Source organism: Monodon monoceros, unplaced genomic scaffold, assembly GCF_005190385.1.
Source record: "Monodon monoceros isolate NGI ecotype Baffin Bay Population unplaced genomic scaffold, NGI_Narwhal_1 Super_Scaffold_11, whole genome shotgun sequence".
NCBI lineage: Eukaryota > Metazoa > Chordata > Mammalia > Artiodactyla > Monodontidae > Monodon > Monodon monoceros.
In genome coordinates, this window is record NW_021703767.1 from 119,156,958 (window position 1) to 119,178,358 (window position 21,401).

Genomic DNA, 21,401 nt, shown 5'->3' on the forward strand with positions numbered 1-21,401 from the left:
TGATGGATATATGCCATCATACATTTGTCCAAACCCGTGGAATGGACAACTCCATAAGTGAACATTAAGGTAAACTATGGACTTTGGGTGATTATGATGTGGGTGACTATGATGTGTCAATGTAGGTTCATACTTGGTAAAAATTATACCATTCTGATGAGTGATGTTGATAATAGGGAGGCTATGCATATGTGTGGGCAAACTATATATCTCTGCACCTTCCTTTTAATTTTTTTGTAACACCTAAAACTGTTCTAAAAACTGTCTTTAAAAATATTAACAATAATTCCCTCATATTATGTGTATATTATTATCCATATATTCATGGACATTTCATGGAAGTGCTGTATTGGGTGGTTGCAGAAAAATTGGGTACGGGGACTTCCCTGGTGGTGCAGTGGTTAAGAATCCACCTGCCAATGCAGGGGACACGGGTTTGAGCCCTGGTCCGGGAAGATCCCACATGCTGCGGAGCAACTAAGCCCGTGAGCCACAACGATTGAGCCTGCGCTCTAGAGCCTGCAAGCCACAACTAATGAAGCCCACACGCCTAGAGCCTGTGCTCCGCAACAAGAGAAGCCACCACAATGAGAAGTCCGCACACTGCAACGAAGAGTAGCCCCCGCTCGCCACAACTAGAGAAAGCCCGCACGCAGCAACGAAGACCCAATGTAGCCAAAAACAAATAAATTTTTTAAAAAAGAAAGAAAAAGTGGACAACATTTATGATAGAAGGACTGGAGAGATTAGCAGAGAATACATTAAACATTGTTTGATCAGTCTGAAGGTAACATAGTCATTTCAGGTGGCAAACTCATATGGCCATTGTCTGGGGGAAGATGTCCAAGAAAATCATAGGGTTAGGACTCTGAGCAAAGATTTAGGGAAGATGAGGTACAGTGAAGGCGAACCTGGTAGGTTTAAAAGAGATCAGTTCCAGGCCGGGGTCAGGTGCTAGGCCGATGGAAGGTACTTATGGGTAGAATTATCGAGCTTGGGATGGTGAAGGTAATTGGATATGTTTGAACAGTGAACACATTTGGCTGACCCAGAACTGACTGATTTCATGTAGGGGATCCCAGAACAACTGTCTGGTTTGAAAAAAAAAAAAGTCAGGAACTCTGATCCAGCAATAAGTGCTACCCAGGAGGAAAGAAAATTCAAAGCTCTGCTGAGCCTGCAGAGTTCATGGAAGGAGAGAAGGAAATGGAACATTAGGGGATATTAAACTGCTGTAGGAAAAGATGAAGCTGAATGAATAGTTCTGCTACCAATGATGTGGGAAGAGAGACGTTCAAGGTCTGAAAAGTCCAAAAGCCAAGGAAAGGCAAGGTTTGGGGGGAAAGGACGTGAAAAAGAACACAATGGTGCTCATTTAGAACTATCCACAGAGGATTCAGTTAGGGGTGTACTGAGGATAATTCTTTAAATGAGGCCATCCCTCAAGTGATAAGAGGGAACTGCATCTATAAGATATGGTTCCTTAGATTAAGGTTAAAGGAATTCCAGCTCCAAATCTGCTCCAGCACAGGCTAAAATCCTTTTGAGTTTCTACTGGGGATGCAGAAATAGAGAAGGAAAGAGGTTGAGTTTACATAGAACGTTAGGTCATGAATGTGCTTAGAAGGGGATGGAGGCAGTATCACTAGACAGAGTTCAGGCTCTGGGAGGAACTGGATCCTCCAAAAGCAGCAATCAAGAAGGAAATAAAAATATAGTTAAAATTTTTTATTGTGGAAATTTTGAATTACACATAAAAATAGATAGAATAATATAACATTCCCACTATGCAGTCACAGCAACCATAAAATTGTTGCCATTCTTATTTTAACTATTCCTTCACATGATTTTATGGTGGAGTACATTGAAGGTCCAGATGTTTATTATTTCATTAATAAATAGTTAAGAGGTTTTCAACATACAGGACAGACACAGAGTGGACCAATGAAGCCTTGGGTTAACCCAGAGTACTAGACTAGAGGTGTCACCCCTGCACATTTCAAAGTTTTAGAAGAAGATACCATTTTATTTTATTTTTAAATTTTTTTATTGAACTATAGTTGATTTACAATATTGTGTTAGTTTCAGGTGCACAGCAAAGTGATAAATTATATATGTATGTGATATCTATCTATCTATCTATCTATATATATATATATATATATATATACACTCTTTTTCAGATTCTTTTCCATTATAGATTATTATAAGATACTGAATCTAGCTCCCTATACTATACAGGAAATCCTTGTTGTTTATCTATTTTATGTATAGTAGTGTATATCTGTTAATGCCAAATTCTCAATTTATCCCTCCCCACCCTTTCCCCTTTGGTAACCATAAGTTTGCTTTCTATGTTTATGAGTCTGCTTCTGTTTTTAAATAAATTCATTTGTACTATTTTTTAGATTCCCCATATAAGCAATATCATATGATATTTATCTTTCTCTGTCTGACTTACTTCACTCAATATGACAGTCCCTAGGTCCATCCATGTTGCTGCAAATGGCATTATTTCATTCTTTTTTATAGCTGAGTAATATTCCATTGTGTATATATACCACATCTTCTTTATCATTCATCTCTTGATGGACACTTAGGTTTCTTCCACGTCTTGACTATTGTAAATAGTGCTGTTATAAACATAGGGGTGCATGTATCTTTTTGAATTTGAGTTTTCATCTTTTCTGGATATATGCCTAGAAGTGGTATTGCTGGGTCTTATGGTTATTCTATTTTTCATTTTTTAAAGGAATCTCCATACTGTTTTCCATAGTGGCTGTACCGATTTACATTCCCACCAACAGTTTAGGAATGTTCCCTTTTCTGTACACCTTCTCCAACATTTATTATTTGTAGACTTTTTGAAGATGGCCATTCTGACTGGTGTGAGGTGATACCTCATTGTAATTTTGATTTGCATTGCTTTAATAATTAGTGATGTTGAGCATCTTTTCATGTGTCTGTTGGCCATCTGTATGTCTTCTTTGGAGAAATGCCTATTTAGGTCTTCTGCCCATTTTTTGATTGGGTTGTTTGTTTTTTTGATATTGAGTTATATGAATTGTTTGTATATTTTGTAAATTAATCCCTTGTCAGTTGCATCATTTGCAAATATTTTCTCCCAGTCTGTAGGCTGTCTTGTTGTTTTGCTTATGGTTTCCTTTGCTGTGGAAAAGCTTGTAGGTTTGATTAGGTCCCATTTCTTTATTTTTACTTTTACTTCTTTGGCCTTGGGAGACTGAGTTAAGAAAATATTGCTACGATTTATGTCAGAGAACATTTTGCCTATATTCTCTTCTAGGAGTTTTATAGTGTCATGTCTTATATTTAAGTCTTTAAGTCATTTTGGGTTTATTTTTGTGTATGGTGTGAGGGTGTGTTCTAACTTCACTGATTTACATGAGGCTGTCTAGCTTTCCCAGCACTACTTGCTGAAGAGACTGTCTTTTCTCCATTGTGTAGTCTTGCCTCCTTTGTCAAAACTTAATTGATCATAGGTGTGTGGGTTTATTTTTGGGCTCTCTATTCTGTTCCATTGATCTATATGTCTGTTTTTGTGCCAGTATCATGCTGTTTTGATTGCTTTAGCTTTGAAATATTGTCTGAAGTCTGGGAGGATTATGTCTCCAGCTTTGTTCTTTTTCCTCAGGATTGCTTTGGCAATTCTGGGTCTTTTGTGGTTCCATACAAATTTTTGGATTATTTGTTCTGGTTCTGTGAAAAATGTCAATGGGTAATTTGATAAGGATTGCATTAAATCGGTAGATTGCTTTGGATAGTATGGCCATTTTAGCAATATTAATTCTTCCAATCCAAGAGCATGGGATATCTTTCCATTTCTTTGAGTCACCTTCGATTTCTTTTATGAATGTTTTATAGTTCTCAGCATACAGGTCTTTCACTTCCTTGGTTAGGTTTATTCCTAGTTTTTTGTGTGTTTTTTTTGACGTGATTTTAAACAGGATTTTTTTTTTACTTTCTCTTTCTGATATTTCATTGTTAGTGTAAAGAAATGCAGCAGATTTCTGTATATTAGTCTTGTATCTTGGTACCTTGCTGAATTCATTTATTAGTTCTAATAGTTTTTGTGTGGAGTCTTTAGGGTTTTCTATATAAAGTATCAAGTCATCTGCATATAATGACAATTTTACCTCTTCTCTTCCAATTTGGATACCTCTTATTAATCTTGTCTGATTGCTGTGGCTAGGACTTCCAATACTATGTTGAATAGTAGTGGTGAGAGTGGTCTCCTTGGCTTGTGCCAGAATTTAGTGGGAAGGCTTTCAGTTTTTCTTTGTTGAGTATTATATTGACTGTGAGTTTGTAATAAATGGCTTTGATTATGTTGAGATATATTCCCTCTATACCCTCTTTGGTGAGAGTTTTTAATCATGAACGGACGTTGAATTTTATCAAATACTTTTTCTGCAAGAAGATAGCATTTTAAATGCCTCTTTCTAATGGTGAGACAATATATCCAAGTGAATTTTCCCATCGTTGCAGGAAACACGGTATGACCATTAATGGGCAGTTTCTCCCTTGTGGGTTTAAATTTGCTGGAAATGGCCTCTGGACCACATGCCCAGATTGATGTCTGTCAGTTAGCCTGAAACCAAAATATTTTATCTATAACTGTGTTTTCTTCATGTGCCTGTCTTTCCCTAGGATAAAACTCTCAGCAATGTTCTGCAGATAACAAAAATACAGAACTAGACTGTACTGTCTACAAAACTCTGGACAGATAATTTTGCTTGGGATAATGCTCTGGTGGCACAGGAGTTGCTTGCTTGTAATTTCTAAACTTTGTTAGAATAACTCTGGTGCTGTGATTCTCAGGCACAGCAGAATGCATGAGTAATTTGTAATTGGGTAAATTCAACTTTGTAGCTGCTGAAGAAGCTATAATTATTCTAGTGCTTCAGAGATGGCACAAAACACTGCAGCTGCTAAAAGAAAGCTGGCCACATCAGAGTGAGATGAATCCATTAAAACCAGAAAGAGACAGAAAAAAAAAATTGAATTTAGTTTACAAGAAGGGGAATTTGATTTAGAATATTAGTACTTTCTCTCATAATTTAACAATCAAATAATTAATATTCAAATTTGGGGTATTTGAGTGTTGTTTGTATGATTTTTTTTTTGAGTAGTTTTATGCTGGCACATGGAACTTTTATACTTTTTTTAAGCTGTGAGTTGCACAATGTGGATCAACACAGCTTACCAAAAAAAAAAAAAGAATTGTATAGGAGTGAGTTTTCTTCCTTTGGTGTGTGGTGGAGTTAAGGCAAATTTAATGAGTTCTTATCCTTCCTCACAGGTTTTGGGAGCAATATTTAGACCACTCAACACACTGTCCCAGGTGGATTCAAAAGAAGCATCCTCTTGAACACAGGAGCATGATTGCTTAGGTACAATGCTGATTTCCATTCTGGACTGGGTCAGTCTGCTCCTGGTTGATCACACGCCTGGCAGTGAAGCCTAACAAATACCTGGGGAGAGTTTATGGGGAACATTTCTGCTCCTGTCACCACATTTCCACACTGGTTCATGCAGGAGAAAACTTCTACCTATGCTTCTGACCTTTTGCAAGTGCCATGAAGGAGCTTCTGCTTCACTCTTGATCCCTTGGAACAAGAATGTTCACTGGGTGATCTAGACATCACATGGGCTGGGCCACACCTTATTAGAGGGGAGTTTCCTGGGCTTAGGAGCAGAGAAGTCTGAACCGTTTCTTTCTCTGACTACTACAGTCAAGGTGAGCCCAGAAGGTTAAGGGGTGGTTGAAGCCCTAACATTCTTTCTTTCTTTTTCCTGCTGTGTCTCGGCAGGAGACCTCCTTAAAACAGGCTGAGTGCACGGATGTGGATTCTGCTCTGCTGATAAGGTCTTACATCATTAGGTGTGTCTCTGAATGTGCTCTCCTCAGCCTCTTTGTAGATTTGGGATGAGGTGGGAGACTTGTGGTCTAAGCCACCTTCTCAAACATAGTTCACAAAAATTTTATATTTCGATGTGACTGTTTTGTTCATTTATTTGTTTTGCGTGTATTCTCCTTTGGTTAAGATGGTGGCAGGGAGGAGCTGTGAGGTTAGGCTGCTCATGGAGCCTAACAATTCCAGCAGAACAATTCCATTTTTCACATGGAGATGAATCTAGCTATTATAGTAGATTTTGGTGGAATCCAATACTGTTTCTATCTCAAATTGCTGACAACCAATTGATTCTGCTCTTTCCAAATTCAGTATTTCTTAATTAGAGTGCCTTAACAGACAAGGTTTAAGTTGAAAGTAGAGTTAGAAAGGCATTTTTGTTTTAAAAAAAAGATTCTTCATTTAACATTTAAAAACTTATATAATTTATAGTCCCTCAATTTTGAAGCCCAAATGTACTGAAGAAAAATTCTTCTTCTAACAAGGATACTAAGAGTGAATAAATATTCAAAGCTATCTATTCTCTTAAAAGTAATTTTGTTGAAGAATCTGGGAACCTGGAAGACCTGCTGTAACATAATGTTCTCTGTTACAGCTTAATTGAGATTTATAAGCCCTGATGATATTTTGGGGAATAGTTCTTCCACCACCCAGTGTCTAAGAGACATTTCTGTCAAAATCTGCTTGGCATTTATGTACTTCATTTCAGAAAAATATTTCCAAGTTTATACAACTTCATGTTGTTGGGAACTCTGTCTTCTCTCCTCCTGTGTACGTTTCTCTAACTGGAGAAATATGCAGAGACCAGGGAGAGGTGAGGGGCATGGTGCCTTTCTTCGTTAGTTTATATAAAATTTTAATAATTTAATGGAGAAGTGACAGGGCAAACTATCAATATATTTCAGCTAATGAGGTCAGAGTTATTAGTTTGTACGACACAGAATAGAAGCTATATCCTAAGAGGAATGTGAATTTATCTTGTAGACACTTAGGAGATCAAAGGAATGAATTTTCTCAGATCTTTGATCTCAGAAACTTTGCATTAAAAGTATCAGTAGACGCAGCTTGGAGTGTTAGTTCTCCATCTCGTCCTCCCTGTCCTTGGCTCCAGAGCTCATACTTCTTTCCGGCTCTGAAGTCTCCATCCTGGGTTGTGGGGAGGTTTCAGCCACTGGGGCCAGCCTGCACTTACCCTGCCTCGTGAAGAACTGACTGAACAAAATGAAAAGGCAGTGAGTGAAATTTTTCTCACAACTTACCCTTCAGTATGTTCAAGACAGAAGAGGGGACCAATGGACTGAAGCTTGTTACTTTTTCTTTAACTTTTTAAAAACTGAGATATAATTGACATGTAACATTTATTATTTCTTACAGTGGTACCCTCTACAAAAGAAAAAGGGTGATACGCTGTGGATAGGAACAAAGAAAGAGAAGAGGCAGAATTAGGAATCAAGGGCTATTCATCTGGGACCCTCGTCACTCTGAGGCTTTAGCTGTGAGGCCCTTTGATGGCACAGGGATGACATGGCTAGATCACAGGCAAAATGCCAGCCTTGCCTCTCTTCAGCTCTGTACAGCTTTGGGACCCTTCAATGAAGCAATGCTTAAGTAAAAAAAGTGGGATCCAGTATATGTTTGCTGGGACAAAGCCAGCAAGTGGCATCTGGTGCAAGTGTAAGGCGATTCCCCTTTTCTCTGGTCATCACTGGTTTGGGGTCCTTATTATGTACTTGTGTACATCAAGGATGAACAATCTAGAGATAAGACCTCACCTTGGAAAACAGTAAGGTCTGTACCCCAGTTTTCCTTCCTCAGAGCATGGCTGGAACTTGGTGGGGCAGAAGAAGGACGAGATCCTCATTCATGCACACATGTTTCTATATATGAGTTGTTTAATGAAATTACACAAGCCCTCTCATTCTCACTAGTTTTCAGTGAACTTTATTTCACTTTGCCGCCATAATGAAGAGCAGTGGAAAAAACATGCACTTGGGGGTCATGTCCTGGGTTCATGGTCCTTGGTCCCATAGACTAAGAGTCTGAAGAGGAAAACCAGGTATTAGGCAGTGAATGTCTTTGGGACTTAATACTGTCCAAGTGTTTACATGGAATTTAACTTTCTGTGAAATTTTTGAACTTTCGTTTCTCTGTGGGAATCTACTAATGGGAGCAGTTCATATTGTTCAAATCAGGGACATTTTTATGCTAACATGTGACTTTTGGAGGGTAGGGAAAGCTAAGATGTGTTAAAAGATAAACTGAAGCACATTAAAATTTTCAAGAGTTTATTTGGGCATACATCCATTCAAACTGGGGCAGCACCAAACTGAAAGGGATTAGGATCACTCCACCAACAGAAGCTTAGAGAGAAGTTTTTGTAGAAAAGATAGGGAAACAAAGCAAGGACAGTATTTGATTTGCTGTAGCTTTCATGGTTGCCTTATTTGGTAAATCTTAGTTGGCCGTTTGTGATTGGTTGTTCTTAAATTTCATTTTCTTGGATTTGAGCACATTGACTCTGGCTTAGGTTTGGTTTGCTTGCATAGGTGACCAAGGCATTAGCGTCACCCCAGTCTAATAGTTGCCTCATGTAATTACTTTAACAGATGAATTTATGGCAAGTTTGAAAATAGAATAGGGGGTGAATCTTCAGTTTAGTGCATTGTGTGACCTCCAAGTAAACTTAATTACAGTCCTGTCCTGGTCTATTTTAGAACCTTTGGGGGCAAAATATGAAACTGCCATCTCACTGGTCTCAGAGAGGGATAAGTGTCAGGAGAAAGGCCAAGTGAATATGGAAATGGGATTTTCCTCTAACCCAGGGCCTGAATTGACTTAAGTATTTTCCGTTAAGCCTGATGGTTGAGAGAGAACTAAGACTGGTCAGAGTGGGGGCTCTAGGGAACAGGGAAGAGGAACCCTCAGCATCTCTCCTCACCCCAGGAAAGTGTCCCTTCTCCATCCTCTGAGCCCACAATCTCCACTGTCCTCTCCAAGAGCAAGGAACTCTCAAATGATTGGCTAGATTATGAAACACAGTCTATGGGTTCTAACTGGTCACATTCACTAAGGTTGGGGTTACTATGCTACACCAAGTTATTTGGCTTGGAAGTTTCTTCTCTTCAAGTTTTTCCTTCCATGAGACTAGATGGGCAAGCTGAGTCAGGGGAATTTCACTGCATAAGCTCGGCCATCCTGTTTTTCTCTTTACTTCCTTCCTCTTACTGGCATGTTGTATCTTTCAGCAAGAACCTTTGACTCAGTGGCCAATAGGTGTTAAGATCTGAATTAACGGACAATCAAGAATTCTTCTTTGGGAGTATTTAAGTTTTGTATTTAAGTTTTGAGATCCCAACTTCGTCAGAGCCCTAGTACTAAGGTTTATGTCACCAGCTAATAAAATATTGCCTTAATTTTTAATAGATATTCTTCTTTTTGTGAATATCTCCCTCAGGAATCTCATAAAGAGCAGTCATTTTTGATAGTACAGGATTTGTAAATTTGGAGAACCTTGGCTATTAGGGTGACCAGTTGTGCTGGTTTGCCTGTGACTGAGGAGTTTCTGGGATACAGGACTTTCAGTCCTAAAACCACAAAAGTCTCTAACAAGGCAAGGTGAATTGATCACCCCAGCTAAAATGCCATCTTAATGCCACTAAACCCTGTGTGTGAATTTAACCCCTACTGGTGTGCAACCTTGGATATATTACCAACCCTCTCTGAGCCTTAAGTGCCTCACATGTAGGGTTTTTATGACTATTACATTAAATTAAATTTCCCAGCATATTTCCTGGTTTATAGTAGATACCAAAGTAATATGTGCTTCTACTTAGTTTTCTTATTTTTCATGGTACATAAGAATATTAAATGATATTCTGAGAAGAAAACACAAGTTAGGAGGAATTGAAACACTTTTCTGAATGGAAGAATTGGAAAAGTTTCCTAAACCCCCTTTTCTTTTCAGCTTCCCATCCTAATGTTAAACAGTATCAGGATTGGACAATAGAATGGTGAATGTATTCCATTCCTGGAGTGAACCAGGGGCCACATGTTCAAATGACTGTAGGGGTCATGCAGGGAACATAAATGAGTGAAATAGAATGAATGGGACTTGTGGCAAACAGGAACCCCCTCAGCCTTAACAGGTTGTGGCCACATGGGAAGGAGGGTCCAGTGTGCCAGATCTTACCAGTTTTTTTCTAGAGAAACCATGTGCCTGATATTTTTATGTGAAATATACCTTTTTTCATATGTTGACATCAAGTTTAGGACTTTTAAAAACAGTGTATTAGCCAATCAAAACGTTCCACAGGTCTTTAATCCTCTCACTGAGTTGCTTCATTGGGTAAGAGAGTGAAATTGGATGTCATAATAAGACAACCGAAGAAAGTTTATTCTGGCCAGATGGAATAATCATCATTATTAAAAGGAAACCAAAGTAATTAAATGGTGACTGAAAAGAAAAAGAAAAAAAAGATAGGAAATTGCCACGTTTTGAAGTTGGGTTATCTTGTAAATCTAACAACTCAAGACTAAACCTGTGGGGTTGCAAAATGGTAAAGGTAGAACCTGCTAGCAAAGCTTCATGAAATGCTTGCAAGCATTATCTGACAGATTTCAAAACAGTTTGAATATTAGTCATCACGGATATGTCTGCCAAAAAGGGTAGTGTGTTAAAAGAACATCTGCAACCCACATAAATACCCCCTGCTGAGTTAAACTCAGGAAATCAGCTTCAAAAGTTGCAGAAGGCAAAGAAGCTGAAACAGCAGAATTTTATATTAAGTGGTTGATAGACTTTCTCTGTGGGTAAAACTGTTATTGAGGAGCTCGTGTAGCCCCCAATATATTGTGTGTTTGACCTCTAGCTTTTGGTGACAAGATATTCTGAGGCTCTATTTGGACTCATCCTACTCAATGAATCACTTACACCATATAAATTGAATACTAATTCCGTCAAGTATGGATATGCTAGATGATTATTACAACCCCTGAGTTATAATAATATCATGAAATGATGAAGAACCTCACTTAACCCTGTATCTAATTGTATCATAAGACCAATAAGGCAAACGAATCATAACAATTACTAAGAAAACAGCAGAGCCTATGGTAGCGTTATCTTGATCTTTTTCAAAAAGCATAAGAATCTTAATTCAAACAGAACTAACCTGCCAAATGCAAGATGATCTGAAGAATCATCACTGTCTGTGCCCTGGAATTCTGGAAACTTCATTGTTGGTGGCAGACTATTCCTCAGTGAACCACATTGTTCTGCATATAGGACAGAGGAGGTTTGTGATCCGTGGCAGTTTCTGTGGGTCCTGAATGTCTGGACCAGGAGCTTTACAAAGAGAAATCCACAAATGTGGCATTACTGGGAATGGCTGTATGGTTTCTTCCTTCAAAGACACGTCTTTAGTTTCTTTTCTTTTTTGACTCAACATATAAAAACAGCACACAGCTGTAGAGATAGGACAAAATTCTTTTTGTCTTGTGCTTTCATTTATTCTTGTTAAAAGAAAAGCAATTGATTCAGCGTTTAAAAACTGCTCTTGTGACTACCAGTTATATAAAACCAGAGGGACATTCATAGACAAAATTATTTCTTGCTTCTAAACTTAAAAAAAAAAAATCCTTGTGAAATCATTTTCAGTGTGTCCCCATCACATTGCTAGGCTTTGGTTGGAAAGGAAAAATCTCGCATGTGAGTGAGGTTATGATTCAGGAATTGGCTTTTTGAATTTAGAAAATGTTGGTGATGTAAGGTGATCTGCTTTATTATTAATCTACAATTCACCTGTTATGCAGCTTAAGAAGACTTGTTCTAAACGATAAGATCATGACTCAAGATCTCAGAATGACTGATAGCAGGTTTGTCCGATATGAAAGTTAATTTCATGGAATGAATCATTTAAAGACAGTAAGAGTTGATGATGAAACCACACTCTGGAGTTTGAAAAGAGACGAGGCTGCTTTAAGAGAGAAACAGGAAGTTGTAACTAGAAGCCATCTGAATACTAAGCCAAGGCAGAATGCTCATGAAGTAGCAACTTAAGTGGCAGTGTTATCCTGAAATCCTCAGGCAGCCAGACCGTCTTAGGCAAACCTTGATAAAACAGTCCTTATCCAGGTTTTTATCTAAGGAATCCCGAGTAGACTGGAGAATGGAGAGGCAGCAAAGGTTCATGTCAGAGAGGGACGAGTATCAGTTTCAACATCAGGGAGCGGTGGAGCTGCTTGTCTTTAATTTTTTGCTCATCCTTACCATTTTGACAATCTGGTTATTTAAAAATCATCGATTTCGCTTCTTGCATGAAACCGGAGGAGCGATGGTGTACGGTGAGTGCAGAAACTGTAGGATTGATGTGAAACTTGTTGCTTGGGCGTAATTAGAGACTTGTGCTCAGATGGCAAAGTACCGAAACTGGAGAAAACATGCTGATTGAAATGTCATTAGCTTGATGAAAGGTGCTGCAGCATAATGAATGCTCATCTCTATCCAGATGAGCTGCCAAAATTTGCCTTGTCACAGGAGTAAATGTCACAGTCATGTTCTCACGCAGCACATAATGCGAGTCTGTTGACAGATGCAGGTCCGTTGTCATGTGGGGAGACAAACAGGGCTAGCTGTTTGTTTTTGTAATGATAGATATTGGGAAGTCACAGAGAGCAGCCTTCTTTCACTGGAGGGGCTGATGAGCTTTATAAAGTTCTAGAAATAACATCACTTAAACATGTATTGAGTAAATCCTCTTACATCAACTAGTTTCAAGAAGAAAACTTGCAGAAACGTATGTATTCCACCCCTACTATTGGAGTAATTTTGTTCAAATCTATTTTAATTATATGAGCATGTTTTATTTTCTTATAATACACAAGTTTCTTTATGCAGTGCTCTTCATTTCTTAGCCTGATTTCATAATTTCTAGTTTATAGTTAGTATGATTTACTATGTATCTTCTTTTTTGGAGGGAGGGACAAGGTGTGGAAAAGAATTTAACCTTTTAAGCTCCCAAGGTATTGCTCTTTCTGTGCAACTTACCATGTCATTCCTTTCAGAAAGCTTAATAAAATGTGACAGAGATTATCCAGTATGTACTCTCATCTTTTAAAGTAAAGTGTAAGACACTGGTGGTTTTAAAACTGATCTATGAAATAGTTTGCTTTACCACTCTTAGCCTGATAATGGATAGGAACTTTGAACACAATGGAAACAGCTGAGGCATTGTTATAAGTCATAGTAAAGAATATACTTTTATATTTCACTTCCCTTATTTTGGAAGTCCTAAAGCCTTTTATACCCCCGAGGTTCAGGGAACAGGATCCGTGCACATTTTATATGCTAACCATATGATGTCCTGATGATAACAATGTACAGTCATGATTTGAGACCATAAGAAATCGGATGCCTTAACTGGATCCCACTGTGAGATACTTGAGCTAGAAGGCAGAAGTTTTAGGCTAAGCAGTGTAATTTCTTTCAGGAGACTGATGTGCTGGTCCATTCAGAGCACAGTTAAGTTCCTTTCCATTGAGGGACTTAAAAAACATAACAAAACTCTCATTTGAGGGGAAAAACTTACAATCAGGTTAAAGAGAAATAGTCAGACAGAAGGGAAGTGACACCAGCAGATGTAAAGCCCTCGGCGCCAGTCACTGCCCTTCTCCACCATCAGTGGACCAGGCTTTCTACTGACTCTTCTAATAAATAATCAAAGAGGATATAGGATGTAATCTGAGAAGCCAGAAACAATGTAATTCTTGGCATTAAATTAAAGGGCTATATATAGTTTAGCAAAACAACACTGGTTTTAAAATTATGACCCTTTATTAGAGGGGAAGATTTCTTCACAGCCCTGAATTTGATTGAACTATGACTCATTTACCAATTTCAACTTATCTATGATGGAGATACTGTTTTGTAAAACTTTTGATTAAATTTTGGTGACCTATTAAAATTCAGACATACTTTGTACTCACGACACATAAATGTAACTTTTACTTTTTAACATGAAAATTCCCAGATTAACTTTTAATCCTTAAAAACTGCATGAAATACTTTTAAGTTGTGGTTGAAGTCATAAAATATTAGCACATTTACTGTGTAGCACAGGGAACTATATTTAATATCTTGTAATAAACTATACTGGAAAAGAATTTTAAAAAGATTCGGTTTTATATATATATATATGTGTGTGTGTGTGTGTGTATGTGTATGTATATATATGTAAAACCGAATCACTTTGCTGTACTCCTGAAACTAATGCAATATTGTAAATCGACTATACTTCAATAAAGAAGAAAAAAAATTAGCACATTGAGCAATAGTTGAGATAGCGTTTCTCTAAATTGCTGTTCTTAAGGAAGTTTAAGCTTAAGGTTTGTGTGGGATTAAGTTGAGCTGTCTGATTTCTGTCCTTCTTTTATAAATTTTTTATATGGGAGTTATTGAAAGCAAGTTCTGAGACACTGCAATGTATAAGGATTATAAAAATTATGGAGACATCCACATATATGTATAACTATCCCATTACTAGAATTTTTAGTATCCTTGAGTTATCTTGAGCTGTATAAATCAGTGAAAAACTTGTATTTTAGTGTTGTTTAGTTTTTTTTATTGGCATAGAATTATAATTGTTGGAATTTAAGGAGATCTTAAAGGTTATTTTCTCTAGCCACCTTATTATACAGAGGAAGAAACTAAATCTCAAAGAAGTGAACTTCCCCTAAACTGAATAGCTACTCATGGCGGCGTCCATGTGATTTTACTCATCCACAGGTCTAATAAGGTTCATGTTCATCTCAAACGAGTTCTCACTGATAATTTCTGAAAATAGTCCATATGGATAGCACTGGTGACATCTCATATTTCTTCTTCAGGGATGATCTAAATGTTATGTCTGAAATATTTATTAGGGACTTTCTGTCAGTGATGTAATAAAATCGTCTGAAACTACAACAGAGAAATAAGAGGGACATTCAGATAAACCTTTTATTTTTGTTGTTTTATTGGAGTATAGTAGATTTACAATGTTGTGTTAGTTTCTGCTGTACAACGAAGTGAATCAGCTATATGTATACATATATCCCCTCCCTCTTGGACCTCCCTCCCACCTCCCCCCCCCAACCCACTCATCTAGGTCACCACAGAGCACCAAGCTGAGCTCCCTGCGCTATATAGCAGGTTCCCACTAGCATGGTAAGGGGAAGGGAGATGCCAAGTGAATGAATCTCCCAGTAGCTGTAACTGAATTTGAAATTCATACATTGGGAAGGAGTCAGAGATTGTAAGTCCAGCATCCTCATCTCAGAGGTAAGGAAATGAAGACTTAGAGATATGAAGGTCATGTAATTAGCCACCGAGCTGGGCTATCTCTATTAAGAGATGCTGAAGATATTTTAAAATAAATAAATTCTTTCAATGATTGTCGTAGAGAGAAGATGTATCTGTGAGATCCAGATGCATCCTCATATTGTTTATGCTTTCAAGATTAGTCAGATAGATTCTATTTTCCAGAGAGTCCAAAAGAATGAAATTTCAGAGTAAGACCAAATAAACCCCTTCATCACCAGAGGATGGAAGTCATGGCTCTTGTGAGAGCTCTGCCAGGGACCTGGTGATAACCAATGGGGAAGAAAAGAAACAAAACTATGGTTCACGTTGAACTTTTAAAAGTTTTTTTTATCTTAAAGAAGATGAACACTTGAAAGTAAACTGTACTTCAGTCATCTCCATCTTACAGACAGATATGCTTGTAATGAAACATCTTCTAAAATTGCTTGGTCCTGTACCTGACGCTTATCAGTGAATTTGACTAACAGTTCCCCTACTAGACTGACTGCTGCTCTTACCCTTGTCAACTATTTGTATAACGTTTCATTTTCCTCTGCATCAAGGACCATAAATATTTTTCTAAGGCCCTGGATTTCCTGTTTCAGCCCAGCCAGCCTTTTGCCTTTCTGCCACCATTCTGCCGATATGTGTCAGTTATCCTTTAGAAGACACACTAGATGTTGATGCATTTTATCTGTATATGGGGAAATCCAATTAAAAAATTTTAGGGAGCAGGGTCTTAGGAAATGAGCAATTAAATAAAAGTGAGGAGAAAAGTGATCAAACAGAACATTTATAGTTATTGTTAGGAACAATTTCCAAGTTGTTAACCTTATATTATATGAAGTGTTGTAGAGGCCAAGAAAAATCATGGGTGGTGTCTGGTTTGACTCTGGAGTTCCTTGGAGATAATTCTGATACTCCAGATACAAATAATCTATCTTTCTTGGTATCAAGGGTCCTAGGATGCTTTTAAAAATTAGTGGCAGCATTTTAACAATATTTTTGCTTCGCCAGGAACAGTGGTTGGTAATTGTGTCTCATGACATTCTACAGCTCTCATTATTTCAAAATCAAAGGATTAGAATCCATAATTGGCTTAAAGTATAAGCCATGATGATATTCACTTAAATTGGACTAAAAGCTTAAGAGACTGTTAATGGTCAAAATATTGACTGGCAGCAGATGGTGCACTTAGCGCTGCTCACTTAGGGCCCTGTATCCATTGCTCGTTGTTCATAAAAGAAAAATTGCTCCTTGTTCCCTGGTAGCATTAACAATTCCATTACACATCACTGGGGGCTCCCTTACTTTGTAGGACATTCATAATGCCATGCATTTGAGGGTTGGGATCTGAGTTTAGGGACAGAACAATTTAAATCTCTTAGAATTCTACCTTTGATTTCACAGCCTTATAATATAAGGGACAGTCTCCAAATACAAGGGGAAATCTTGCTCACTGTTTAGTGGGCTGAAGGGAAATTTTAAGCCGCAAAGTTTAGATTTTGAATTCATTAAACTATATTATATTAACTCTAAGAATATATTTAGCGGTTTCATAAGGCCAACTGAGTTCACTCAACAGCCTGTTTTTCAAGATTTAAAGAAAACATAGTTACATAGTCAAGCACTAAGGTTTTAAAAGCTATTTTTCTAAAAAATCATAAGGCATTAATTTTATCCTAGCACTGCTTGGAGGTTCCTCAGGATAAAATTGTCTTGGTGGACATGGTGTGGCTCTCCCCTACTGATGCATTTTACTCTGCTTCAGTGCAGCCCTGCCTCCTTGACTGCCAGGCCCATAGGAGATGTTGACTTCACACCCTTCTCCCTGCCTGGAAGGCCCTCCTGAGGCTTTTTACTTATGCAAATGTAGCATGCTTTATGGAGAAAGCATTGGATGCTCTCTTGGGGATTTGGGTTTTTAAATCCTTATGATTTTCTTTTTTTTTCAGTAGCTAGATGCATTACTTTGGGCAAGCGATTTAATCTCTAGCCCTAATTTTCTTATCTATAAAATGAGGAAGAAATGAAATAGAAGATTTCACTAACCTTCCTTCCAGCTTCAAAAGTTCTTCAAGGGCTTCCCTGGTGGCCCAGTGGTTGGGAGTACGCCTGCTGATGCAAGGGGTGCGGGTTCATGCCCCGGTCCAGGAGGGTCCCACGTGCCGCAGAGCGGCTGGGCCTGTGGGCCGTGGCCCGTGGCCGCTGGGCCTGGGCGTCCGGAGCCTGTGCTCCGCGGCGGGAGGGGCCGCAGCTGTGAGAGGCCCACATACCGCAAAAAAAAAAAAAAAGTCCTTCAAAATTCAGGCTAAGACTGACATTAGCCATCAGGCAACTCTCAGCCACTCCAACTCAAACCAATAGCTTTTTTTCCCAGAACCCTACCAGCCTATAATGACATCCGAGTCTTTCTCCCAGATGGGATTTTAATTAGTTTTATTTTACCATTCTTAGTTCTTCCAGTTCTGCTCTGATTTTATATGGAATGCTCAGTAAATCCTGTTGAATTCCTGTTAGAAAGGCAAAGAGAGAAAGTTATACCATCAGAACAGTGAGGTCTGGCTGTGGATTTGGGGATCTGTGGATGCATGTCATATGAAAACCAGAGTGGCTCTGATTTAATTTGAAGGGACCTGCAGGAAAGGTAATTAGGGTTAAGAGCCTAATGAATTACACTTGCTTTCCCTCTTGGGGGAAAAAGAGGTTGGTTTTAAGAAACTTTCGGAGATCAGGGCCAGGTTTTCCATGCTGTAAAGTGTTAGCCAAAGAAAGTTTGAAAAAGTGGAAAAAATCAAAGATGTATAGCTCTGTGTAGGTTTTTAAAAGTTGATTTTAAGAAAATAACCTCCTATGTATCCTGCTGTGCTTCTGAATCACTAAGGAGCTACAGAGGAAGCCCGTAGAGCAAACTACTGTGTTGCCTCAAAGGATCCCATCTCAGACTCTAAAGGCTAATGGGTGTGCACATCAAGAAAATAGATTTTTGATTTAAACTGTTTATGGAGATATTATATATAGTCTAAATGGTTAGGCAAGTGGTAACATGATAAACTAATATTTGCTAAACATTTATTATGTCAAAATAACATAATAAAAATAACAATATAACAAGTAACAATAATAAAAATAGCTAACACAAATAGCATTTACAGTATGAATTATGCTGTCATAAGTACTTTACATGTATTAACTCATTTAATCCTCACAACAACCTTTTTTTTTTTTTTTTTTTTGCGGTATGTGGGCCTCTCACTATTGTGGCCTCTCCCGTTGCGGAGCACAGGCTCCGGACGCGCAGGCTCAACGGCCATGGCTCATGGGCCCAGCCGCTCCGCGGCATGTGGGATCTTCCCAGACCGGGGCACGAACCCGTGTCCCCTGCATCGGCAGGCGGACTCTCAACCACTGTGCCACCAGGGAAGCCCAACAACCATTTTTTATGTGGGGAAACTGAGGCACCAAAAATTAAGTAACCTGCTTAAGGTCACACATACTAGATACCTAAGCTGGGACTCATACCTTGGCAGTTTGGCTCCATAAGGCCACTGGGTATCACAAACATGGGTGTGTTTGTGTGTGCATGTGTGTGTTGCACGGGGGAGGTATTGTCATTTTTATGTTACAGATGATGAAACCAACACTCAGAGACATAAAGTGACTTGCTGGTAACCACCAGGGCTGAACTTCAAACCCACGATCATAAAACCCATATTCTTTCACCTGTATCACACATTTAGCCCTAGAAGCGTTGCCGTTACTTAATAAATGTCTATTTTGTGCCAGGTGATAGTACTTTAGAAAGTTTATAAAAGAAAGACAGAGATTGAAAGATCTAACTACATACTAACCCTCATGGCTAATCATCACCATATCCATGCAGAAAAGCTCTGAGGATCTTCAGTTTGTATATAAGGAAACAAACAGAAAATTTACAACTATGGCCAAGGCTGCCCACAATAATTGGGAGAAACACCATTTTTGGAAGCTAGTGCTCTCAAATTCTGGCCACAGTTGTCCTCTCATCAAAGTCTGCTGTTGGTATTTAACTCTCCCAGGAAGTTAGGAGTGAGGAGAGGTTGGGAAAGGGAGGTGGGTCTTTAAGTTTTCTTTTTACCTTGAGGCCTCAGAAACATTATACTGTCCATAGCCAAAAGCCCAGCATGGGAAAGACAGTGGGAGCAATATTGTGAAAGCACATCCATGCCAAGCAGCTGGGTTGAAATGTCCCCGTGAGAGTGATGAGGCTGACCCGGAAGCACCTGCCCCAGCATCAGGGAAGGCAGTGTTGCAAGTCCACAGTGATTCTGGTTTTAAATGCCTGTGATTGTCAGAATGGGTGGGGAAGGAACTGCAAATGCCTTATTCATGTGGAGTGTGCAAAACTAGGCTTTCATCTAATCTTAGTTTAATGGAATTAAATTTTTGGAAGGGACTGAAGATAAAATTACTTATACCTCTGGGCTCTCCAAGCTTGATGAAACCTGTGTGCATGAACCTGAGGTGACATGGATTTTGATGGAGTTCTATGACTGTGATGGCAGTCGTATTGGTAGAAACTGCTGTCTTACAAGACAGTGCTTCTCACAGTAGGGTTCCAGAAGCATCAGCATCACCTGAAAACTTGTTAGAAATGTATATATGTGGCCCCCGACCCAGCCTTATTAAGTCAAAAACTTGGAGTCCAGCAAAGCAGTGTTTTAATGAAACTTTCAGAGGTTTCTGATGCACCCAAGTCTGAGAACTACTCCACTAGGAAAATGAAACATGCAGTTTCTAGTTTTGTCTCCTTTTCTCCTATCTTTTTTCGTTCTCATTTCATTTCCCAGCTGTGATGAAGAGAGAGTTTGGGAGACAATCTCCATGTATTGGAGAGTCCCTTCCTCTTTCACTATCTAGAATACTTTGTGACATTTCCACCTCTGGTTTGAGAAAAAATAGACTGTTCTGTGTAAACATTATAAAAGAAATCATTTTGTTTTAGTCAGTATCTATCTAGGTAGATATCTCTATATTTCTTTTGTAAACTTCCTAAGATGATTTCAAGGAAGGGTATTAGCTACATATAAGCTGTGGCTGAGATAGTTTCTAGAGAAAAGTTACCTATAGTGATATGTTAGGAATCCCGGAGTGCTGTGAAATGTGTGTGTTTGTGTGTGTTGTGTGCATGTGTGTGTTGTCTGGTATGCATCAAGGATGGATGTGCATATCGGGCAGCTTACCATGGTGGAAGATCTCATGGTTGGGACTCTGTCATTTCGCATACGACTCTAACCTGTGAGAAGATAGAACTTTGAATGGATGAAGCATCCCAAGGTGGAACGGCTTCATGGACCACTTTCCACCTTGGAATATCATGGGATACTCTTACGGGCAGATGCCCCAGACAGACCTGTTCTGAAATCATTATGGGGTGCTTTTCTTCAGCAAAGCAAGTTGATAGTGAGCCAGCACAAAGCAATAAATTATGTCCCTTTTAGCAACACCCACACCTTCCTTTAGTCCTTTGAATTTAGAAGGTTGGTGGGAGGGCAGAGAGAGAACAAAAGCCCTAAATAGCCAGAAGGCATTGTGTATTTTTACTTTTGGTTCTATCCCTGACTAATCTCAGTGTAAAACTAAACTGCTAAAGGAAAATGTTAGGGAATGCATTTAGCATTTGAAACTCAAAGCCATATCATCCCTCTAAATCAGTGTTCTGACAAAGGCTTTGATAAGATGGTAGAGGTGGATAAATATCAAGTAAACAGTTAAAAATTGTAGCAATATATATGTGTTAGCATACGGTATTTGTCTTTCTCTTTCTAAGAAAAAAAAATGTCATGAAGAACCTAGGGGTAAGACAGGAATAAAGACACAGACCTACTAGAGAATGGAGTTGAGGATATGGGGAGGGGGAAGGGTAAGCTGTGACAAAGCGAGAGAGAGGCATGGACATATATACACTACCAAATGTAAAATAGATAGCTAGTGGGAAGCAGCCGCATAGCACAGGGAGATCAGCTCGGTGCTATGTGACCACCTAGAGGGGTGGGATAGGGAGGGTGGGAGGGAGGGAGACGCAAGAGGGAAGAGATATGGGAACATACGTATATGTATAACTGATTCACTTTGTTATAAAGCAGAAACCA

The 21,401-nt window shown here is 38.8% G+C and overlaps 1 protein-coding gene across 7 annotated transcripts in view; it reads left to right on the forward strand.

Moving 5' to 3' along the window:
* The window catches only part of SLC9A9 (solute carrier family 9 member A9), a 667,550-nt gene that overhangs the window by 109,033 nt on the left and 537,116 nt on the right, over positions 1 to 21,401 (forward strand). Inside the window, exon 1 of one of the 7 annotated variants that reach the window (XM_029215040.1) lies at positions 11,967 to 12,275. The exons of 5 other annotated variants lie outside the window; for them this stretch is intronic. In XM_029215040.1, the coding sequence (XP_029070873.1) occupies positions 12,101 to 12,275 (175 nt within the window). In that variant the 5' untranslated portion in view covers positions 11,967 to 12,100. Of the gene's footprint in view, positions 1 to 11,966; positions 12,276 to 12,635; positions 12,728 to 21,401 lie in introns of those variants that run through there. One more of the 7 variants, XM_029215046.1, reaches the window with a different exon arrangement.